The sequence below is a fragment of the Symphalangus syndactylus genome, chromosome 19 (genome assembly GCF_028878055.3).
Source record: "Symphalangus syndactylus isolate Jambi chromosome 19, NHGRI_mSymSyn1-v2.1_pri, whole genome shotgun sequence".
Taxonomy (NCBI): Eukaryota; Metazoa; Chordata; class Mammalia; order Primates; family Hylobatidae; genus Symphalangus; species Symphalangus syndactylus.
In genome coordinates this window covers 90,060,902-90,085,712 of record NC_072434.2, presented here as the reverse complement: position 1 = coordinate 90,085,712, position 24,811 = coordinate 90,060,902, and the positions used below count along the sequence as shown (strand labels likewise).

Below are 24,811 nucleotides of genomic sequence, written 5' to 3'. Positions count from 1 at the left end.
CTACCCTGAGAGACCTTTTTCTAGTTCTGATCTGTTTTTGCTTTCTCGCCTGAATGTGCCCAGCTACAGCTGAGACCAAGCAGCAGAGTAACAGAGGCCCATGCATCCAGGCCCAAGCAATCTACAGTGACTGCAAATTCCCTTATTTTGTGTGAGCTCCAGAAACACTGGACTGAGGGAGGGCGACAAAAAATACCCCATTATCAACACAAGCTTCTCCGCACTTTTCCCAGCGTCTGACTCTCAGACGTGCAGAACAGGTCTAGGGACTCTGGGGCTTAGCTGACACCTCTACTCACTCCTGGCTGAGCTGCTGCACTTGTTGGGGGCCAGCTCCACAGGGCGACTAGACAGGCCTCATCTCATGAGGTCCTGAGAGGCCTGGGGGCTAGACTTGGGCCAAGGTGTTGCTGCCGTGAGAAGCACCCACCCCTAGCTCTTGAATTGCTTTCCCCCGAGGTACAGAAGGAGAAACTAGATAGAGGAATTCACAACTCTGGGTAGAATAAAAGTGAACATTTAATGCCACCATAGTTTGATTTTTTTTTAACACCAGATTCTTTTTTGACAACATTTTACACCTCATATGCCACAAAAAGTCAGAGATTGTAGCCAGCAAACAATGTCTTTACACTGGAAAATGCCACACAGCTTAATGGATTCATGTCACCAGTTTGTGAGAACTATAACTCTTCTTTTCTGGACTGTTCTCCAGGGAGCCTGCTCATATTTATCATAATCAAGCCAACACCTAACGTTTATATAGCTTGCAAAGGCCCATGCACAAAACCAGCCTGCCAAGGGCTGCTGGGACCTGCCCAAGTACAGAAGAGTTGAATTTCTGACTTTAACAAATGAGTTTTATTGAAGAATTTTAACAGCAAACACTTGTGAACTAATAATGTTTTAAATGGCACCAGTCTTCCATCTGGTTAAACAGTGGATTTCAGACAATAACATTAAGCACTACCATTGAATTGTAAAACAAGATTTTATGAACTTATTTAGGAATTCGCTGTTTCTGGCACAATAAATGCACTTGGGCAGGCCTTGTCTCCACTTTTCAAATGGGCCCATTTCTACAGATAAGCGTATTTATATATACATACATACATTACTAATCATGGAATTCGAGATCCAGAGCTCGAAGGAACCACAAAGATCATCGAGCACAATGTCTTCATTTCACACGTTAGAAAACTGAGTTCTGGAGGAGTTAGGTAATATATCCCGGACAGGACAACTGGCAAAGCTGGAATTAGAACTCAGGTTTTCTGTCCTATGGCCTTTTCACCATGTCAGGTACCTCCTGTACACACACATCCATGTATGTACACACACCTTAGAGGAATGATATCTGTTCATGTCTACACGTACCTGGTGCAATATGATCTAATGGGAAGAATCCAATAAGCTGGACTCAAGTCCCCATTTTGCTATAAAACCACTCTGTGAACTCGGGCCAATCAATGACTAGACTTCAGTTTCTTCATCTGTAAATGATTACCCCCAGCTCCTAGACAGACCTTTAATTTCTTCAAAGCAGTTCCCATCACTTACACCACTTTCTCTTGATGCTTTCCCAGAAGGGCAGCTGTTCTGACCCCCAGTCTTCCACTCGGGAACCTGAGGCCCAGCAAAGCAAAGAGGCTCGCCCAAGGTTGCGTAGCTAGTAACAGAACCAGGCCTGGTGGCCCAGCGTCCTTGCTCCTAGCTCAAGGCCTAGCCCCTCCCTGCCTCTCGGGACCCAGTGAGGGGACAAAATGCCTTAAGGTTATAAGACTCACTAAAGTACTTTGGTTTTTCCAGAGAAAAAAACAGGTACTATATATATCCAAGCTAAGGAACTCCGGTTGCTTTCCCAAACCCTCTTCAGTAGCACTAGGGGTTGGATGGGAGTCTTAGGGAAGTGTAGGGAACCGATACTGTCAGCACTTTCCTCAGAAATTTAATGTTGAGCCAGTAGGAAGAGGCTGGATCCTCTTCCATGCAAGCCGGTGGGCGTGGATTTCCAAGCCCATCCTCATCAAATTCAAAACGAAGGGATCTTTCCCATTTGGCCACTTACTACAGAAACAGCTTAGATTTTGAACTAAGCCCTGTGCACTGAGGATTGGACCCTAATCCCTATTCTCTTGATTTATCTGTCCTCCCCCCATCCCCTAGCCCATGTTTCCACTAACAGACTTTGCTTGAGTGAGAAAAACATGGAAAAAAATAGCCACAGACAGATCCAGCAAGTCTCCACCTTGATGCACGGCACATGGATGCATTTCCAACCGTGATGCATAATAAGTAAATGAGAGAACACGAGCAATGCTGTAAAACAACATCCTGAGTTCACAAATAAATTAGAACTTCTTCATAAATCAAATATGACAATGTGGGCTGTTAGCAGGATAGGGAATGAAAGAAGGAATCTTTTTTTGTGTTGAAGGTAATTTCTATGTATGCATGGAATAGATGTGTGAGTGTGGTGTTTCAGTACTCGCCTCCACCCGTGTGGACCTTGGGAACAACTATGCTTAGAGAATAAGGCTTGTATGCAATGAAGGCTTGATGCTGCCCCAAGCCCCGCTGTGTCCAGTGTCATGACATTGCTGCAGGTTCTGGGTAGGGCCACCCAAAAGCAGAATGTGTTTGTTTAGGGAGGGATAAATTAGTTTCTAGGAATTTTCAGAAAAAAATTTTTTGAGAAGATGAGCTTAAAAGACAGTGTCTTCTCCTGGATTAGAATTATGCTTGCATTATGATGGAAATAATGAACAGGTTGTAATTTTAAAATGTGTCACTTTGTCAGGAAGATTGCTAAGTGATGCACTTTATAAGCTGTTACCCACCGATGTTGACAGATACTTTCTGGAGGGGGAAAAAGAGATATCAGAATCCAAAGAAACACTAAGTGTACCACCTGCCCCCGCCAAAATTTGAGACCCATTTACTTGCATCAGTGACACTGAACACCCAGCTTTGTTTCATTTGGTGCAGAAAAAAGTGGGCTGTGTGTCTTTCCTCCCTGCCCAGACTCCTGTGTGGTGGCACTGAACAGTGTCCTTCATGGGGGGACAGCTGGGTCACACACCCCGGTGGCAGCATGGAGGCCCCAGGGACAGTGGCAGCAGACGGCTTAGCCTCAACTAATAGCAAACAGGACTTTCAACCTCTTTCTCACTGGCAAGTTTTCAGGGTTTAAGACGTATTGTCTTTAGAAGCGAGGGACTCTGTGTGTGCTTTAGAAGCGAGGGTCTTCAGGGTTTAAGTCTTTAGAAGCGAGGGACTCTGTGTGTGCTCCAAGAATGGGTTACTAGTCCAGCAGGAAAGAACAATGAGTACAGGCAGGACTCCTTCCGTTTTTAGTTTGCAAATTAACTCATCTTTAGTCATTTTACAGTCTAAAATCCTTTTTGGAATAAGAAACCTAAAAAACCTAAAAACACTCAATATAATCAGCAGTGGCCAATGATATAGACGGCTGTGTTTGCACTGAACAAATCTGCAGACTTGTCAGCCTTGCCCTCTATCCAAAGAAGGTGGCTGGTTTACAAGGACATGAGATACACGCCCAAGTGGGCACAACTGCATTTTTGGTCAATACAAACGGAACTCTGAGATTTTATCAGAAATCTGAACAGCAAGCGTGAGACTTGTAGGTGCGTATAAGACTTTTTGAATGGCCACCCTGGATGGTAGATGCGGCTGGACCGAAGTCACTACCGCCTTATAAGAATATAATAGACTTCAAGTTGAAGGCTAGTTTATGACAAACCAGGCCAGATTCCTGCCTGCCGGATTCCCCATGCTGCGGTGCCTGGCTTTTTACCCCAGCTTCTCATGCGAGAAGCCCCTTCTCCAGCTCAGGCTCAGGGATTCCCACCTTTGTCAAGACGGGACACATCTCTGCATTTGCATCTTAATACTCCCCCATGTTAAGAACGGCAACTGGCGAATAAACAACAGGCAGAGTGTTCTGATTTCAAATCCAGAAGAGATGAGAGAGACAGCTTCCTCATGATGTAGAGGGGAATTCAAGGACAAGAAGATCAAAGTTTGCAGTTCGCAGGTGGGAACTGAAAGCCCATGATAAAGCAAACTCTCGCTCCCTCGCAGCAGGCAGCACCACCATGCAGTGCGATGTGGAGTGACTCCCAGGGAAACAATAGCACCATCGCCCGTTTTTAGATCTTAGTTTTGCTCTGCTGCTAATGCTTCCACCTCACATATTTGGAGCAGGGGGTGAGGAGGACAGGTTTCAGACAAGGAATTAAGACCTGTGCATCTAAATGTTAATTTCAAATATTTTTTTCTAGTCCTTTCACTTGTGGGTAATGAAATAGAAATGGGTTCTTTGACATCCCCCTTGCCTCCTCGGGTTCTCTATCACCAAAACCAAGGGGAGACCTGGAACTATCATGTCTGGCCACTGGGTAAGGCATCCTTCCATGACCGGGACTGCTTCAGAATGGTCAGCCAGAACTCCTTCCTTCATCATCAATACAGTCAATTTATAGGCAGAGACAGGAACAAGCACATCATAACGTAAAATGCCTGATTTCTTCATGTGGTTTATCAGTATTGGTAAATTAACATGTTTGCAGCTTATTTAGGTCAAAAAAAAGCAAAGAGAATAGAGAATGGACAACATCAACATAAAGCATTCTCCTTCACCGTGGCCTGCGGGATCCTGCGAGGTGTTCTGTGATTGGCATGTGTTCTGTGATTGGCGTCTTGGGAAGCCAGTCTGACTTGCCAAGAGAACTCTTGGTTTCATTCAACCTTTTGTTAGAGCATAAAGTTGCTACAAATGGATAAAAGCAGATCTAGGCAGGAGGCAAGCCGAATGCCACTCCCCTCGGAAGGATTCCAGCAGTTTCAGTCCAGGAAGGGCACCAGGCTCTGTCACTGGCTAAAGGAAGGCGGTCCAGCATGGAAGGAACCTCGGGGGAGGATGTGGCAGGGGTGAAAGCCAGACTCACCGATGACTCATCAGATGAGTTTGTTTCCAACAAAAACAGACTATTCACCTTTGAAAATCTCCAATTAAAGACTTTTCATGAACTATATGTTTGAAACCAGCAACCAGCAGCCCAATGGCAAACTCGAAGGATTGGCTTCCCTTTGGGTCCAGAAGCTTCCAAGGATATTGCTGTTAAGCAAGCCCACTTACACAAGTGCTGTGAGGCCAGAGGCGAGCCCAGAGCACACGACTGTCTTGCAGAATGGGGTCAAGGTTAAGGAGCTCAGGGAGGTCCTGCTTCCCAGGGCAACAAACCTGTCAGACTTGGGAGATGCATAGAAGAGAGACTGAGCCATTCCAAAGCATCCTCTCACCGTAGTTTAGCCTGTTCACGCAGCAGATTTGGGAAGGTCTCCTGTTTGCACCTTTGCATAGAAGCAGACTCTTATGGAAAGTGCAAAGCCAGACTCGTGACCCAGGGAGCTGGCTTCCAAAGCACATGAGCCAACAGGGCCACCTGAACCCTGTTCTGATAACAAAGGATCAGGTCACGTGAAGCTCACAAGACTTCGGTTCCCATTTACCGAGTTCAGCCAGCTGTGTGGGCTGCAGTGTCCAGGGGTACACTGACAAGAAAGGTAGTGTTTTTCCCCCACTTGGGGAGTGGCTGGGGCTGAGTTGTTGGTTAATAAAGACAGCCTAGCTTGGAAATAGGCTCATGAAGATATGCTGTATTTGAGGGCAAAAGGGAAGTGTACTCTGCACATGCCTAAGTACCATCTTGATGTGAAGGCTGCAGGGACTCTTGGATTCTGGGCTGCACTATCAGCACCACAGTGTTTATCAGGGAAATCCCTTGACCACTCTGTACCCCAGGTTTCTGTCACTAAAATGGGTATAATAATTCCTAAGGGAATTGTTATAGGAAGGAACATCTGAATTGGAGGTCCTGAGTTGTTGGGAGCCAAGACCTAGACATCCATAGTCTTCAACTATGTTCTGCCTATCCAGGGTTGTGTGAATTATGGAGGGGAAGCTCTCTCTGCCTTTGGGAAGGAGCAAAGACTGAGAGGACAAGCCTGTCCCTTCTTGGCATAGAGGCTTTGGGACATAGGAGAGCTGAAATCTTTGTACTCTGGACAACAGACAAGATGTACAGTCTCAAGAATCCTTGTTCTAATCCAATACGGTTGAAGTCTCTGAACAAGACTGAGAAGGTCTCTGAGCTGGGGAAAAACCCACTTTAATCAATCTACAACACTAGAAAATACTAAAGAAATATGGCTCTGGTGAATTGGTTCCAGCTTTCCTTCAAGTCAAGTAAGTCTTTGGAATAAAAATGAATATGAATTTTGAGGGCATTGCAAACTGTGGATTTGTAGGTCAAGGAACCACACGTGTGGAGGACTTGAGGGGGGCAAACTGTCTACAGAACACACAGCCCACCACCCAGGAGCAGGGAGGGCCCAGGTCGCAAAGGACTCCTCCTCCCCCGTGCTGCAGGGTCTGTCTCCTCGCCTGTTCTCTAAAGCACCTGCCCCACAATCAACCTTCTGGGTCTGCCCTGACCACGCTGCTTGTTGGGATGTGGCATCGAGGTCACCTGCTGCTCCAAACCTACTTTGGAAACACACACACTGGCTCGCGCCGAGGAAGTCTCTCTGTTTGAGTGGCCTCACCAGAATAACCATAAAAGACAGGTAACATTTATTCATAAGCAATACTGATTAGGAAATAGCTCTACAAACACAACTTACTTAGAAACAGCAAGTCAGAAATAGGATAAAACACCAAGAGAAAACGAGCTGTGAATACGTTTCCAAAATGTTTTTCTTGTTTGTTTTGTTGTTTTCATCTTGACTAGCACCATCTGTACACAAGAAAGTATGAACATAAATGTTTGGATAATACTAAAGAAGATTTGCAAGGCACTTAATCAGTCATTCTGGGTCTTTTTGTTGTTGTTTTGTGTTCGCTTTCCACAGCAATCCTACGTCCACCCCCCTCCTTTCTCACGAAAGCAAGAGAAGAGTGAGGTCTCTTTTGCTAGCAGTTCTTATGTACAAACAACGTCTTTAAGGTTCCTCAAAGTGCTTTTTCAGTCTCGCAGGGCTTGGACACCCCTCGGGCTTCCCATCCTTTTCTCCTTCCACGGTGTTTGGCGTTTGCACCTTTCCTACAGAAAACAAAAGAAAACTCGCCTTCCGCTCAACGCTCGCTCCAGACTTGCCACCGACCTTCATCCTCATTCACTGTCTTTGATGCCCCAGCACAGAGGGCCGAGGGGCGTGCAACATCTCTGAAGTCCTGGGGAGCAGAGGACCGCCAGGACAAGGGTCTGGCTCATCTACCGGCGCCTGGAGGTGACGTCGAAGCAGGTAATCATCATGAGATGGGCCTTGCAGAAGTTGACACGGCTCTCCAGGCGCTCCGTCACACACTCCAGTGCCTCCAGGTACTCCAGGGAATCCAGCTCCCAAACCTGCTCCAAGTCAACTGCAAGAGAGGAAGAGCTTGATGGCGATGCAGAGCAAACAGGGTGAGAAGCATCTCCCCACGGCTCAGCTTGGAGCTGCCACCCCCACATCTAGCCCTTGGTCTAAAGGTCTAATTCGCCTGCCTCAGGCCACCGCAGGGTTCCCTCCTGTCTGATTCTCGGCCTCTTTTGGGTGGAACGGAACACTCTTTACCAGGTTTAGATCCTTAACGTTTTTGTGAGATTCTACTGACCAATAAGGTGACATTCTAGCTCCCCCACCTCCAGCCATGGAGGATCCAGGAGGGATCCCAGGATTTGAGAGGCTCTGTCACACTATTCACTGTCAAGTAAATACTTCAAGCTGAGGTGGGGAGAGTCCCTCCCTTTTGGGGGTCTCAGTTGAGTGACATTTACACCTCTGCCTCCTTATATGAAAGGATGTTTCTGGATTATAACCCAGATGCCTTTCCTGATGTTCAGGCCTGCACAGAGTAAGAAGGCTGTATCCCTCAAGGCCTGAAGAGCAGGCATCTGGGATCAACCCCTCTGGCAACAAGTCCCCTACTTTGTCCAGAGGTGGCTGGGCAGAGGGATGGGCTGCCTGGCCCAGGCTCCAGGGGTCCAGCAGGCTCCCAGTATGAGGAGGAAAGGCATGGACAGCAGCCCACGGTGGTGGGATGGCCCTGGAACCACAGGCACGAGACGAGCTCTGAAGAGACGAGCTCTGGGACCTCCACCTCTGCTGACACAGTGTCTTTAAAGGAATGTGAGAATAGCAATGCCTATGCTGCCTGCCCCACCTGCCTTGAGTTCCTGTGAGGAATAAAATGAGATAATGAACATGAACTTGATTTGAAAACGATGCCGTGCTATGGAAACAGTGGGGATCAGAGTGGACGCTGTCTGCAGAGTGTCTTCTTTCGGCAGATGAGGTCCCTGGGAGCTGGACAGTGACGTGACTCACTGAGGCTGACACAGTTAACCAGGACTAGAGCTGGAAGGAGACCGAAGGCCCTGAATACCAGTTTAATATTTAACAAACAACCAAAACAAAAAAGCAAAAGGAGCCATCATTCTATGACCACATCAGACTACATTACTGGACAACATTAAAAGAGGCATCAGAACGAAGAAATAGAACTAAAAATGGATCTTTCCATGCCAGTCCCCCTGCCTCTTGCCCACAGGGAATAGTCAGCAGGCAGCTCATTGATCCTTTTTTTCATTACTGTTTTCAATTCATCTTCAAGAAACAATCTGTATTTCCCCTTTCATGTAGCTTTCTGTTCATTTTCTTTCTCAGCATCAAAAACACAGTGATTTTTGACATGTACAAAGACTAGAAGGAAGCAATTGTTTCCTGGAAGCGTCTAAACACGTATGTATTGATGTTTCAGCTTGTTCCCATCCTGGGAAAATATATGACTTTGTAAGATGAAGATAATTTTCAAGTCTGCCTTGGGCATAAACAGTTCTTGAAAATAAAATGTTAATGAAAATAGCAAAAATGAAGGACGACTGACTGAAAGGAGGCCTCTGGGATCTTTAAGTGGCCAAGGATTCCTGAAACAAGGAAAAGGGTATCTGTAGCGGGGAGGGCTAAGCACAGCACCCCGTGTGCATGTCATGGGCAGACAGTAACCAGCGTCCTCGCCCCTGCCCATTAGAGCCTTCGATGAAACGCCCTCGCAGGACAAGTTCATGTCTTTGCTCAAATTTCTAACACAAGATCCAACTCAGTGCATCATGCAAGCAGGCATGAAGGAAATGTCTCCTGTTTTTTATTTTTATTTTTGAGACAGGGTCTGGCTCCGTCACCCAGGCTGGAGTGCAGTGGCGCAATCTCTGGCTCACTGCAACCTCAGCCTCCTGAGTAGCTGGGATTACAGGTGCCCGCCACCACGCCCGGCTAATTTTTGTATTTTTGGTAGAGACGGGGTTTCACACCATGTTGTCAAGGCTGGTCTTGAACTCCTGGGCTCAAGTGATCTGCCCACCTTGGCCTCCCAAAGTGCTGGGATTACAGGCGTGAGCCACCGCGCCTGACCAGGCAATGTCTCCTGTTGTTGAACTTTGGGATAAATAATAGTAATAATTACTACCAGATCCTGAGCTCTCATCCTGGGCCAAGCAGTGTAATAAGCACCAAGAGGACCAATGGGAACTGATTTATACCTCACAACCGCCCTGTGGTGTAGTCACCATTATTTTTCCCATTTTACAGCTAAGGAAGTCAAGGCGCAGAGTTAAGTGTCTTACCTGAGGTCCCACAGCTAGTATGTGAGAAAGCCAGAAGTCAAAGCAGGTCTGTATGCCCGTGGCCACAGCTGCAAATGCTGCAACCCCACAGACTGTCCCAAGAATCCAGTGAGTACTTAGGGAAATGTTATCACCTTATCCCTGTGGAGAGGCAGCTGCTGCGAGACTGCAGTTCCGTGTGGCAGGCACAGCTGGGAGGCTGCCAAGTCCTGCCACTTTCTTCCGCGCCTTCACCCAGGACCATTTCACCCCAATATTTTTTCAACCAGCTGCTTTGGAACATAAACCTAAGCTTCCAGCCTCCACCTGCAGGCACCCCCGCCGCACTGGCTGGGGAAGACTGGAAGAGGGGTGGGGCAGTGCAGGGGAGGGGCGGTACAAAGGAGGCCTGCCAGAGGCTGAGGGCCGGATGGGAAGGGGAGGCAGAGGGAACTCGAATGGCAGGAATGTATTTTACCCCACAGACTGGGTCTTCCAGCATTAGCTCCTATAGCAGTGTAATAGCTGGGACCAGATTGAAGTTTTATTTTGTGCTAAATGGAATGGTCAGGAACAAATAAATAAGAGACAATTGAATCCACCTTTCAAAGAGAGCAAAACTGTCCTGAATTGTTATTAGATGGTTATGGTCATCCTGGGCTTTCTATTAAATGGAAATAACACCGTGGCTGTCGTCTTTTTTTTTTTTTCTTTTTTTCCACTCAAAAATGTTTTCCTTGCTTTCTGGGTTCTCTGCGTGGCTTTTCGAGGACTGTACACTCTACCCTATTAAGGGCTCTATAAATTCCTGTCTATTTCAGGCTAGATATGCGGTGTGATTTTGTGGCTTAGGAGCAGATTTGTAATACAGCCTTCATGTCTGGGTGATCTTCTGCCACATGCAGGGGAAAAGTCTCATTTTCAGGTGCTTTGGACTGAGACGCGTAGAAATAATCTTTCAAGAGCAATATTCACCACCCCTCTGCTGTCCCGGCCCCTCCCGCCCATCCCCAGGGGAGTAGGGCTGCTCGCTCGGTGCAACTTCCTCCATTTGATGGGCATCCTGCGACTGAGGACGCAGGCGCAGCCTGTGTCGCTGTCGCCCTGGGCTACGCGCCAGCCTGGTTGAGCGGGTGAACCATTAGTCACAAGGGTGGGAAGGAACCCCGGCCTTACATTCACTGAGCCACTTGTTGGGATCCAGCATCAGATACTGTTTGGTCGCCTCCAGCTCCTTCATCAGCCACTCGTACCTGGCGCGGACCTCGGCGATCCTCTGCTGGCGGTGTTCCAGAATTTTCAGCTTTGCGTTGAAGCACATGACCTCCTAGCACACAGACAGAGAGGAGAAAGGGCCCTTCTGCTCACACCCAGCCCATGCCACAGGAACACTTGTGAGTATTGTTGATGGAAAACAACAGGCTGGGCGTGGAGACGTGTGGGAGGGGCATAGGTGATCTCCGCCAAATTTCTGCCTTGACAGACCAGTCAGTTCAGACACCTCACAAGGTAGGACTATGACAGGCCATTCTTGGACAAGTTGAGAAAGCAGGTGGTGGGTGTTCAAGATGGACAAAGGCTAGTTAAGACGGGGAGCCTCAAGGAGCCAGAAAAGCCCCCAAGATCACCAGCCCCCCACCCCTGGCTTTGAAGCCTTTAAAACATTTCAGGAAGAGAAACATGGGGCTCTCTCCAAGGCCTCTGTCCAAAGGCCCTTTGCTGGGACAGAAACCCCCTTCCCACCACCCATGCCAGAAGCCCGCTGGGAAGCCTGGGTCTGAGTTGCCTTCCCCAGGGCCCTGCCTGGCGCCTGCGCAGGCTTGGTGGGGAGCTGCCACCACGTGGGCGGGGGGTGGGGAGGAGGCTGCCTCACCTTGCTGGCGCCCCCTCGTCGCCGCTGCAGGCGCTCCACGTCATCGATTTCGTAGACTTTAATCTCAAAAGGTTCCCCAAGGCCCCTCTGGCTGTTCCGCAAGGGGCCGTCCACCCAGCGGACGCCTGTGCTGTTGGTGGGTTTTCTCACAGGGGAAGAGGTGTCCAGAGATAGTGCTGGGATAAGCCTCCGTCTCTGAGAACCTGAGGAGGGAGATAAGCCCAAAGAGTTAGTCTTTCTGAAATTCAATTTTTTTTTTTTTTTTGAGACTGGGTCTTGCTCGTTGCCCAGGCTGGAGTGCAGTGGTGCCATCATAGCTCACTGCAGCCTTGAATTCCTGGGCTCAAGCAATTCTGTCTCGGCCTCCTAAGTAGTTGGGACCACAGGTGCACACCACCACACCCAGCTAATTAAATTTTTTTTTTTGAGAGATGATATCTTGCTATATTGCCCAGGCTGGTCTCAAACTCCTGGCCTCAAGTGATCCTCCCACCTTAATCTCCCAAAGTGCTGGGATGACAGGTGTGAGCCACTACACCCAGCCTGCATTTCAATCTTTTAAATATTTTGTGGATGCAACGGATGAGGTCATGACAAGCACCCCAGGATCTGGCGTAGGGCTAAACACTCCCACTTCCCACCACCCACCTCCACCTTTACTCCCCTAAACCAACACTTGGGCTTTAGCTCAGCAAACTCCCTGAGGAATCTTTAGAACTGCCTCCTAGTTTCCACCTGTAAAACACTGCAGCCTAGGGTGCATCCTCAGCATGGTTAGGTCAAAAGGTCCTAGCGTTTGATGTCATTACAGGAGTTCCAGAAAACACTATTTGCTTAAAACAGCAGCAGCAGCACTAACATGCACTGGTTACGTGCCTGGTACTATTTCACATGCTTCACACATTGTGACAAGGACTGCTAGTTCTCTCCCAGTGTCTATTCTCTTTCTTTCTCAGCAGAAGAGACCCTGGGTATTGGTGAAGCACATGGCTCCCAGAATGGAGACTAAACACTTGCATGGTACAGGGGACTGAAGCTTTGATGAACGGATGTCAGTTGAAGCATGTCTCCTCCGGGAGACAACAAGGAACGCTCACTGCTGTGTTTTCTCTATGAAGTGAACTCTGGGCTCCGAGCTCCTTTTGCTTCATATTAAACCTCACTTATTTTGAGAGGGAGTCTGACTCTGTCGCCCAGGCTGGAGTGCAGTGGTGTGATCTCAGGTCACTGCAGCCTCCGCCTGCTGGGTTCAATCAATTCTGCCGCCCCAGCCTCCCAAGTAGCTGGGACTACAGGCGCCCATTACCACGCCTGGCTAATTTTTTGTATTTTTAGTAGAGACGGGGTTTCACGATGTTGGCCAGGCTGGTCGCAAACTCCTGATCTCAAGTGATCAGCTTGCCTCAGCCTCCCAAAGTGTTGGGATTACAGGCGTGAGCTACTCTGCCTGGCCAAAACCCCACTTTTTAGAGCCCAGAGTTGACTTGACTTGTGTATACACATACACCATCACGTTTAGTTTCCAACAAAGTGCAGGCCCCAACTAACAAGACTAAGCAACATCGACCACGGGAATAAAGCAAATGTCGGTCTCCTTAGCATCTGAGACACTTACCCTGGGAAGTGACCAGATCAGAGGGGTGTTTTTCTTTTTAAATCAGTCTGATCAAGCTAGCTGACTGTTGGCAAACTGTTTGGCTTTTGTGTGCCTCAACTCTAGCTTCCAAATGGCTGCTGCGTAACAAATGAACCCTAAACCCAGTGGCTAAAACAGCAAACATTTATCTCATATCTCCCTGTGGGTTGGGAATCTGGGAGCAATTTTTGCCAGGTGCTTCTGGCTCAGAGCCTCTCAAGTTGCAGGCAAGCTGTCAGCTAGGGCTGCACTCATCTGAAGGCTTGACTGAGGCTGAAGCTTCCGTTTCTAAGCTCACTCATGTCATCATGGCAGGAGGCTTTAGTTCATTGCCATGCAGGCCTCTCCTACACAGGACTATTTATGACATGGCAGCTGGCATCCCCCAGAGGGGGATGACCCAAGAAAGCAAGAGGGGCACCCAGCACAGAAGCTGCAGTGTCTTTTATAACCTGCTTTTGAAAGTGACATACAATCACTCTGCCTTATCCCACTCGACACAGAGACCAACTCTGGTCAGTATGGGAGGGGACTACACAAGGGTGTGAACACCAGGAGGCAGAGACCATGGGGGCCATCTTGGAGCCTGGTGACCACAGATGGGATGTGATCAGATGGGAAAATGTCTTGGACGAGAGCCGCCCTCCATCTCCTGCCAATACCCGTGCCAGGGCACCGTGTGAGATGGCAGCAGAGAAAGTAAAAACACCTGGAGAGTGACATTTCACTGGGCTACGACAGCTTCATAGAAATATCCTGGCGGGTATCTAATTAATTCCCATTGCCTCCTTTCCATGCCATCTAGCAACCTTGAACTTCCTCACCACACTGATCCCTCCCAAGGTGAAGTGACTGTCCACTGTCAGGTTAGGTGTGGTTTGGGGGTTAGGAATACCGTTTTCCTGCACACGAATGAACAAGTGTCTTGGATTTTTGTAAAATTCTGAATTTGGGTACCAGAACATCAATCCTGTGAATGGACTGATATTCAGTTCCTGCACTTCCAGCTGAGGCTCCCTCTCCCTGCTCCTGTCTCCCTTCAGAGGTGCATGTGAGCCTCACTTAGGTGATGACGAGGGAAGCCAAGTACTGGGGCAGGGGTAATGTGGTCAGGCTGAGGAAATGGAGTGAAGTGGCCTGAAGGAAGTTCAGGGGCAGAGATAGTGCCCTCACATTACTGGAAAGGGCACAGGAAGCGATGGTACTGCTATGCCATCCCTGCGCAAAGACTGACCCGAGGGCCTTGGTCTGGGGCCCCATATAAATAAGGGTTCTTAGATTTTCTGCATGCTCCAGCATTTCCACCTCTCAAGCAGATGCCCAGATTTCTGCCAAGCCCGGTCTCTGCCAGGGATCCCCTCCTTCCAGGCTGCGAGTGGGTTCAGGGCACCAACAGCTCTAAGAAAGGTACAGGGGAAGCCCCACCCTGGCGAGAGTCGCGTGGTGTCCCATTGGACGCCGCCTGTCTGATCGGGGAGCCACAGCCAGGGCCAGCCTCCTGCTGATGCCAGTGGGTCGGGCTCCCTTCTGCTTCTCAACCCCTCCCTGCTCATCAGCCTGGCATTTGGTCCAGGCATGTACAAGTGCAGCATGTTCAAAACAAACACTTAGACTGATACCTGCCAACACAGATTTACCGCATGAAATGGCCCAGATTTGACCTGAGAAAGTCAACACTGATACTTCAGTGAACTTCAAACCAGGACCTCTCCCACTAACAGAGGCTGAACCCACCCCCTCGCCCCTCCCATTCCAGGCCTGGCCGACAGCTGCGTGCAGTCAGAGGGGTCGCTGACCCATCACAGTCCATCTTCGTGTATCATCTGCGGCGCTGACCGCCCATGTGGGAAGCTGACATTGGGCTTTCTACTCTTAACATCCCTGAGTCCAGACAGAAGTCCCCACACGAGTCTGCAGATGCTGCTGCTGAGGTGACGTGTCGGGAAACATGGGCGTTCTGAGTGCTGAGGCCTCTCAGCTCCCCCTGGGGAATATGCTTCTGCCCATGCCCAAACTCCTGTTCCCAAGAGCCCTCCAGCATAGCTTTCTGCTCCATCGCCCACCGTCTGCATTCTGACTCAAAGTGTAGGCACTAGGAAGACAGTGAGTCAAAAAAGCGCGAAGCACTAATGTTGAAAGGAACTGCAGATATCAGAGCAGAGAGAGAAAGAGAATGTGAATCAATACATGTGAGTTTGTTGACCAGGAAAGAGGCAGCTCCATGGTGAAGAATGATGCTGGCTGTATGGCCTGCTGTCATGTTTTAGCTGAAAAGGCAAGTGCTCCCGTGCTGGGGATGAGAAAGAGGCAGGTTCTCCAGGGCCACAAAGCTCTCCTTGATGCCGAGCCTGGGCTTCCTCCTATGTTCTCTGAGATTCTGAACCCTGCGCCTAGGGCCACAGTGTCACCTCACAGCATCAGCACCACCTACTCTCTTTGGGGTTCCCCTCTAAGGAGCTTCCTTGGTGTCTGAGAGAATCAATGACTTTCCTCCTTTTTCCCCAACTGTGTATTCAAAAAGGCTCTCATTCTGAACCTATTCTCAACTGGCTCTAGGTTGGTTCTCTTAGAAACATTCTGGAACTCTGAACTCTGACAGCAAGCGGCTTGCCTTCCTCTGGTTTTCATTAAGCCAGCGACCACTGTGCTGCTTGAATTTATTAAAACAAAACCAGGATGTGCCTGAGAACCAAACGAATAGGAGAGGTTGGCAGAGCAAACCACGGTGCCCTCGGTGAGGAGCAATTAGTCACAAGTTTTTGTGCAGCACCCTGGGAACTGAACCTGGTAGCCTGGGAGCTCAGTTCACTACAGGTGCAAGTCACAAGTCACAAGACAGGCCTATCAGTCAGTAATGTTGACTCAGCACCAAGAGAAAGGCACAGGGTCTGATCCTTAGAATGACAAAGAAAGTAGCAGACTAGACTCAACATTTAAAGCACTTAGCACCAGCAGGACAAGATACGAGAAATACCCAGAAAAGAAGTATGAGCACACTTTTAGGACTATGCTGCCAATCAAGCAACCAGCCCGTCAATGAACCAACCAATAATATCCAACAGTAGCCTGCACCAGCCCAGTGCTGGGCGCCAAGCAGGCTGGGTCGGGTGCAGAACAGGCCTTGCTCATGGCCAGGCGGGCCAAGGCCTGGGGCATTCCAGAAGCTCCATGCTTCCCTGAGGGGCTTCTCTTCAGGCAGACCCTCCCTCACTCCAGGGCTTTTCTGGTGCTGAGCCTCCCTGTGGTGGGAATGAATTTAATTCAGACCAAGGTGCTCATCTAACTGTCAGACTTCCCCATCCAGTCCAAGAAAAGGAAAGCAAGGGAAAGAATCTAAGGAGGTAACACACCAGGATGAGGGTGAAATGTAAGGGACTGGAGGAAGAAAATAGAATTGACATAACATATAATGGATGATAGGCGACGGGGGAGCGTGAGGATTGGGGGCTCAGGGTAGTGGCTCGGCTGGTGTAATTATGGCATCAACTGTGTATCACGGATCGACACCCTCAGCTGCTGACATGCGCACTGGCCAGGACAGACATTCCCTCCCGACCTGGGCTCATTCTTGGCTCTGGGCTATACACAGTTTCATCTTGCTGACCATAGAGAGGCTGGCAAGGAACTGAGGATGGAGCGATGGAAATCCATCAATAAAAGCAACATCATTTCTCTCACCTTATCATGTTGTTGGTCAACAGCCTATAATGACTCCCCATTGCCAACTACAGTAATATATTGATACTCTTTTAGAGCTATGTAGAATAGAGAATAATGTGTACTGTTCTTTTAGTTCCTGGATGTTCCAGGTGTGCCTGTGGCTTGCGTTTGTTCCGGGTGTGACTGTGGCTTGCGTTTGCTAGTGTCTTGCTCTGCTTGTTGGGACGGTCCCCTCCTTGAGTTAATCTCACTGTGTTGCCCACAGGCCAGGCTCTTGCTGCTGGGAGCTGGTGGTTCCGTTCCTGCCTCAGCCTCAATGCCCTGCACCCTCTCTGCCTGTCCCGATGTAAGCACCCTCCCGGACCAAGCTCAATCCTGACGTTTCTCTGCAGCCTTTGCCTGGCAGGATCCTGCTTTGTCTAAATGCTCTCTCCACTTGGGTCTTCGCTACCCCACTCAGCATCTGGCAGTGCACTCAGTTCACTGTTCTCTGTCCCACACTTTTCACCCTTTCTCTCCAGTTAGATTACAAACTTCTTACGGTGGCCTTGTCCCCTGTGCCGGCTGCCTCCACCTCCACCCACACACCAGAAACTATCACCAAGCTCTAAGAGCACAGAAGATACCTGGTCAATGTTTAACAACTGAAAATAAACCCCACTGGCTACAGATTGCTCTAAGGAAAAGACATCACACGACCATAATATTATTTAAATTATCTGCACAGTCTCATACGATGTGGGCAGCAGAGAGACCATGGCTATTATCTACTAATCTTCTTGTTTTACTTGCATATGAGGAAACTGAAGCTCAAAGAGGACAGTTATTCCCCAAAGGTCACACAGCTCAAGATTCTAAGCCTCCTGCTTTCTAACTTAATTCACTGCATCCTGCTACGGCCGGTGGAACAAGCCCAATCCTGTGCACTCCTCAGCAACATGGACCTCATTCTTGGAGGTCATCACCACGGTGATGTTTGGTCGTTTCTGCTGTTACATGTACTACAAAGGAATCAGAGAGGTCAAGGTTATTTTCCCAATAATTCTAGTTCATTTTTACTACGGAAATAAGCATTAAAATTTTCCAAATTCAGAAGCCATCTCAGACAAAAGATGTCTCCTCTCTGGTTCCAAACACCTCTCATAATTGTAAACTCTAGCCGTCTAGTTAGGAATTTCCTTGGAGGAGTTTTATAGCTTCTCTTAAAGAAGTTGATTTATGCTAATCATGTCTGACAGCCACCGTTTCTCTTAATAATAATCATAAATAAGCAAGACAAGGTCACCTAACCTGAAACGAGCACATCTCCACTGCCACATCTGTCATGGAGCCTGGACCTACAGCAGCTCATCACAAAGGTCTTCTGCTCTTGGCACTCCACGGGAAATCCCATTTCTAGCACCTGCCCTGGCATTTTAATTTTACACCGTTGTCCTCCGATAGCCTTTACCTAACCAGAGGCTCCCAGAGGACACCACTTACGAAAGCACTCAGCCCACAGCAAGGGTGTATGCAGAGCCTGCTGCCTGCTCGCCAAGCAGTTACTTCACGCGTTTCTTTTTTCATCATTTTTCTTCCTCTTTCCTCCAGTGTAACCGCCAAACCAAAAAATAAAAGTCTTGAAAAAAAACGAAAACCTGTGAAAGCCACGGAAACCATGAAATGGACTGGTAGGCGCAAGGCACTAAATTCAAGTCCGTGAAAACACTGTGGGACACTGAAACACACGTGGCCATGCGGCCACTGCCACGCAGTCATCTGGACTTTGAAGACCCAGGCTGCGTGGATTAGAATAACAAGTGTTCATTAACCAGGTACTGGGAAGGCCGGCAGATGCTGTCCTGCTTGTTATTTTTACTGTTATCAATACGTTTCAATGCCCTTGGCCCTGGCCATAAGACACAGCAGCTACTATGTTAATGGAACGGCTCTTCCTTTTCAACTTGTCTTAAACGGGGTTCTGCTCCAAGTGCTGTTGCCGAGATTGAGGGGTGAAGTGAAGCAGAGTCAAAGCGTATCAAAAACTGAAGCATACCCCACCTGGCAAATAAAGACGTCAAGGTACTGACAGCCACGATGATTCCCTACCATGCTTAGAGTGTAACATCCCCACGGCCAAGTTCTGTGATCTGTGATGAGGTGAGCGGATGGGGCTGTCCATATTCTAAAACTACATCTGCATACCTACACTGTCCCTTAAGGTGGATTTCTTTGATTCTAGGAAGATGAATGGTTTATAATGTTCACTGACCACAGCCCTTACATTTGGAACATTCCAGAGTTTGTGCTCATCTGTGGTGGGAGAACAGGAAGAAGCCACCCCATGACAGAGAACAAGCCTGTGGGGCAGTTGCTGGAGCAGTAGGAAAGAGGAGGCCCTACATCTGTGTCTCGCCCCATCTTTTACTTCCAGATATGCTGCGGGCACGGATCCCTGCAGGGACCTGGCTTCTGAGAGCATGTGAAGAGCCTAGTGTTGCACAGAAGGGCAGCAGGAGGGCAGAGACAGGCCAGGAGGGCAGGAACCTGGGCCACCCTGGCTTCAACCAAGCCACAGAATTGCACGTGGGGTTCTGCGTAAGTTTCATTATTTTTTTTAAGCCCTTAAAGAATGAGCAGGGGTAATTTCTTTGGAAGCGCTTAAGAGCAGAGATGATTCCAGGCAAAATTCTCGAGTAGCTTCAGTTGTTCTTAGGAACTTTTGCGTCTGTCTTTTCCTCTCCTTACCATCATTTCATTTCACCTACCCCAAGGCCTCCAGGGCCACCAGCTCTGACCTGGGTCCTCTTCTCTTTGCCCATCATAACTTACTGTCACATGCCACCCAAAATTCCAATTAACAAGACTGTGGGCTTTATATATTAATTATTCTGGCATACGTGCCTTTGATAGGAGATTCTTAAAAATGGCAAAGACTGCCTGGGTGTGATGGCTCACGCCTGTAATCCCCGCACTTTGGGAGGCTGAGACGGGCAGATCACTTGAGGTCAGGAGTTTGAGACCAGCCTGGTCAATGTGGTAAAACCTTGTCTCTACTAAAGATAGATAGAAAAATTAGCCGGGCATGGTGGTGCACACTTGTAATCCCAGCTACTCAGGAGGCTGAAGCAGGCGAATCGCTTGAACATAGAAGCAGAGGTTGCAGTTTGGCAAGATCACGCCATTGCACTCCAGCCTGGGCGACAGAGTGAGACTGTCTCAAAAAAAGGAAAAAAAGAAATGGCAAAGCCTTTCTCCAAAATCATGCATTTCAGGCATCATGGTATGTGTGGTGGGGGGCACTGCAGGCCCCGTGGCAGGTGCGCAAACATGACCGTCCACAAATATGTTTGGGGTGGAGGTGGAGGAAGAGCCTCGCCCATTCCACCTTCAACGGGACAATCTGTGCGTTATCCCACGTCCCTGAGAGAGGCTGCCAGAGTCTTGCAGGCCACCAACCTCACAGGAGGGGCTTCTGAAGCCACTAGGTCATGAGGGTAGGTACCCTCACCTGATCCCTCAACAGGCTGTAAACCATCCACAGGATCCTTGGTGGTTGAGCAGAGGGGCACAGGGTGAGGGAATGGATGGCGGAAGAACCAGGCTTCCCCATAGCGAGCAGGTGTGGGTCATGCTGCCATCTGCATCCGGGCCCTCGCCTTTCCACCCTGCTGAGCACCAAGGGATTCACAGCCCTAAGTCTGATGACGGCACACAGTAGGGCAGTTTCTCACAGAGAACCCTCCGCGGCGATGTCCCTGGCAGAGGCCTGCAGGGTGCCGGGCCGTGGGAAAGGAGAGGCCAGGCCTGGACGCCCCCTCCCCACGGGCACGGGACAGCCTGGCAGTGGGGTTCGGGCAGCTCGCCCACCTGCCGCCCTCCTCACCCGCGTCCCTGTGCCCAGCCGCCTACCTGGATTGGAGCGCTTCTTCGGGGTCTTGAGGCTCCGGCACCTGCCGCCCACGGAGCTGCTGTTCTCGCTCGTGGAGTCCTGCGCTGAGGACGCGCTGCCGGTGGCCTCGCTGTCCCGCATCATGCTCTCGTAGCCGCTGCTGCCGCCGCTGTGGTAGAACAGGGCCGTCTTCCCCATGGCCGGCGGGAGCTCCCCGCTCAGCACGCTGCTGTTGTCGCTGCCGTGGCCGCTGCTGCAGCGGTGGGGCCTCCGCGGGGGCGTGATCTTGCTGTAGGGCGACGGGAGCAGGTGCGCGGCCGCGGGCTTGTCCTCGGCCAGGGCCCCCCCGCGCTCCTCCGCCTCAGGCCCGGCCCGCAGCTGCAAGCCCCGGGCGCCGGCGCTGCCCTGCAGCAGCTCTGAGATGCGCCCATTGACGGCCCGCAGGGGAAGCTTGGAGGCCAGGCCCGAGCTCCTGTTCCTGCTGAGGGACTGCGTGGACCAGGACATGTGCTTCCCCCCGGGGGGCAAGCTGGAGCTCTGGCCCACCGCCTGCGGCAGGGACTTGGTGGAGAAGCTGAGGGTTTTGGTGGTGGAGGTGGACAGGCTGCGCGCTTTGGGGCTGGTCAGGAGGAGTTTGCTTACGGCGGAGATCTTGGACTGGCTGGCCTTGGGCGAGGCCCCGGAGCTGGGGGGCGAGGTCCCAGCGCTGCGGCCCAGGCTCCTCCCCGCGCGGGGCATGGTGCTGTCTTTGCCTGCGTGCAGCCGGGAGCTCACGGAGGACAGGCTCTCGGCCCGCTCCAGGGAGAGGCATTCGTAGTGGCTGACCGTCGCCCTGCCCAGGGAGTTGGTTCTGCTGGCCAGCTGCTCCAGCTTGGCACTGAAGAGCTTGCTGCTGCTGCTGGCGTCCTTCGTCTTGCTGCTGGGCTCATCTGGGAGGCCGGCCAGGAAGGCGGCTGGTTGGTTCAGGGGGCTGCCGGTGCCGCTGCTGCTGGCACTGTGCTGAGGGCTGGCCCGGTTCTTCTGGTCCAGGCTGGACTTTCGGATAGGGGGCAGAGGGGGAGTCCCTTTGGGCCGAGCCAGGACACAGTGCTTGGGGGAAGCCACCTTCCTCTCCAGGGTAGCCTTGGAGGGCTGGGTGCCCGAGGCTGCACCCACCCCGTTGGTCTCAGCAGCGCAGTAATAGAAGAGGCTGTCCGGCTCCTCCTGCCGGCTGGCCTTCTGAAACGCCCTGGGAAGGCTGCTGGACTTGACGCTTTTGTTGGGATGCACGGGGCTCTGGGTGGCGAAACCAGGCAGGGCCACCTCACACCCATCCACGACCCTCCTGCAGTTGTCAGTGACGGGGGAGGCTGACACCTCCCCGCTGCTGCTGCTGAGCCTGTCCCTGGGGCTGGGCTTTCCGTCCTGCTCCTGCTCTGCTCTGGTCTTGGCACTCGAGGGGCCCGTGGCAGTCTCACACCTCATCCCTTCTTCGTTGGGATGAGCATTCTCTTTTTTCACTTCCTCTTCTCGTTTCAGCCAGGGGTCCTCAAATTTCATCTCTTTCTTTGCACTGTTTTCCCTACTCTCCTGGGACTGGGCTAATGTGGGGCCTGCTTTGGGGGTGGCAGTGGGGGCCTCGGACTCTTGGATGTTCCGGGGGCTCATGGCAATGTAGGGGTAAACCGTGATATTGGTCTTCATGGGGATGTACCCCTCGCAGCTGCTCAGATTCGCCGTGTTGGAGATGGTGACCGTGGCCTTGCTCAGTGTGGATATGTTGCAGCCTTTGATGGGGGCTGCTTTGTTGAAAGAGTCACCTCCCATCTCAGAGAGGATGAGCGAGTTGTCGGGGCTGGCCTTGGGCTTCTCTCTGCATACCACAGCGGTGTTCCGGAGGCTGCTGACAAACTCCGAGGCCACAGGTTCTGCCATTGCCTCCCCGTGCCCAAAACACGTCTGGGCTATGAAACTGTGGCACGACTGCTCGCCCTCACTGCCCGCGCTCATCTCGCTCAGCCAGGAGCTGATGGAAGAGCGTCTGCTCCCTGCCTCCTGGGCCTTCTCATCCAGGCTCATCTTCGGGAGGGGCAAGAACTGTGTGATGCTGACCTCGGAGACGGGGGCCATGCTGGAGTAGCAGTCCAGGTCCTCGCTGATGCTGCTGATGATGCTGACGGGCCGCGAACCTGGGGCCAGGGCCTGCACGGAGCAGTCGCTGTTGAAGCTGATGATGCTGGTGGGACGGCCGCTGTCCAGGAGCCCGCTGATGGCCAGCTCCTCCACCAGCGTGAACACCAGCTCGTCCTCGCCGTTCAGCTCCAGCGGCTGCTGCACCGTCACCATCGTGGTGCTCAGGATCTCCTTCTTGGACTCTGAAGGAGGAGCTGCCTGCTGCTCATCATCGACAGGAGTTTCCAGGAACCCTTCGCTCCCGGCAGACATGGACTTTTTCAAAACCTGGGGGCTCATTCCAACCGGGGGCGTACGCACCTCGGGCTGCAGCAAGGCCTCGCTAGAGGCCACGCCGGAATCCTTGCTCGAGGGAGGCAGTGGGGCAGGAGACGGCAGCACCCCCTTCTGGGTGTAGACTTTGCATCTCTGGGAAGGAGAGCCGGGTGGCTTGTACTCCGAGGTCTTGGACAGGCTGGCGATGCCCAGCCGGGGGGAGCCCATGGGCCTGGGCTTGCCTTCCATGAAGCCGCAGGAGTTGAGGCTCTCCCGGCTGCTCTGGAGGCTGGGGCTCTGCACGAGTGGGGAGGTGCTGTGCTGGCTACTGCTGCCCGGGATGCTCCTGGGTGAGGCTGGGCTGGGGCTATGGGCGGGTGCCGCGGCGGGCACAGGTGAGTGACTCCTCTGCATCTTGGAGGCTGGGAGTTCAGGGCCTTCTCTGTCGGTCAGCTGACCTTCGGACCCATTATCTTCCTTATCAGACTCAGAGAGTGGGCTTGCCCCGGCTGCTTGGCTTAACCGGGGGCCTCTGCTCGCCTGCTCTGGCCCGAACTGAGCAGGCAGTTCTTCGAAAGGAAAGCTGCTGGGCTCCTCGCTGCCATCGATGCAGTCCAGCCTCTCCTGCAGCTCGGCGAACGTGTTGCACTTCAGGCAGTCCCTTTCTGACTTGCTGGCTGCAGCCTCTCCTGCCTCTGCGGGCCGGCTGTCGCCCCGGGTCTTCTGCAGGGCCGGCACGATAGGGACGAAGTCTGGGGGGCCCTCGTTGTCAGTGAGCTCCTTGTCAGAGAGGGCCGTGCCGTTGGGCCCGATGTAGATGACGGTGTCGCAGGACTGCTCGCTGCTGGAGGAGTAGTCGGGGTCGCTGGACAGGTGAGCGATGGGGAAGTCGGGGTCCACCGTGGCCCTGGTGTGGAAGGGTCTCAGCTGGGTGGGCCTGCGCATGCGGCCTTCTTCGCAGGAGCTCTCTCCGCCGGAGGAGCTGGATGTGTACTGTGAGTGAGAGAGCAGTTAATGTGGCAGCCCTTCCGTGGCAGTTTCCCCGGGAGCCCAGCTGTGTGCGGCAAGTGGAGGAGGCCCCTGACGACACAGGCTACTGACGGCCACCCCGGTTGGCCTCCCGCACGTGGGCCACTCGGGGTGCCATGCCAGCGTGCCCGGTCTCACATCACCGCTGCATGTGTGAAGGGGAAGCCCCGTGTGGCACACTGGGGAGACAGAAGCTGCTCAGGGAAGGAGGTGACCATCCAGGCCCTGCCTGACCAGCTAAGGGCTGCTGGGTCACCAATGTTTGGCACTCTGTGCCGTGGAACAGTAGTTAGGAAACACTATTTAAAGATAAAAAAGGTACGAAATGGAGAAGGGAAAAAAAAGGCCCCCACCTCAGCAGCTGCCCCTGCCCCTGAGTGGCCACGATGATGATGGTATTCTCAAATACTTGCCACCCTGCCACCATCCTGGCTTGGCCTCTGCCTGAGAAAATGAGCCCAGCGATGTCTAGCAGACTCAGTGTCATCCAGAAACCACTGAATTGCCAGGACAAAAGCAGCAGCCAGGGAGTCACTCCCGGACGTGCAGCAGGGGAGGGGCCCTGACAGCAGGAGTGGAGAACCTCTTTGGCGCCAACCCCTTGATGGACACAGTCTCCAACTACACAGGACCAAGGCTGTGCA

The 24,811-nt window shown here is 51.5% G+C and overlaps 1 protein-coding gene across 2 annotated transcripts in view; it reads right to left on the bottom strand.

Annotated features, from left to right (window-relative positions):
• Positions 1-501: 501 nt before the first annotated feature.
• Positions 502-24,811, bottom strand: part of KIF26B (kinesin family member 26B) — a 580,448-nt gene continuing 556,138 nt past the window's right edge. For both annotated transcript variants that reach the window (XM_055233556.2, XM_055233557.2), the window contains 4 exons: positions 20,732-24,131; positions 11,545-11,747; positions 10,848-10,998; positions 502-7,450 (listed from right to left, as the gene is read on the bottom strand). In XM_055233556.2, coding sequence (XP_055089531.1) covers positions 7,302-7,450; positions 10,848-10,998; positions 11,545-11,747; positions 20,732-24,131 — 3,903 coding nt within the window. In that variant the 3' untranslated portion in view covers positions 502-7,301. The remainder of the gene's footprint in view (positions 7,451-10,847; positions 10,999-11,544; positions 11,748-20,731; positions 24,132-24,811) is intronic.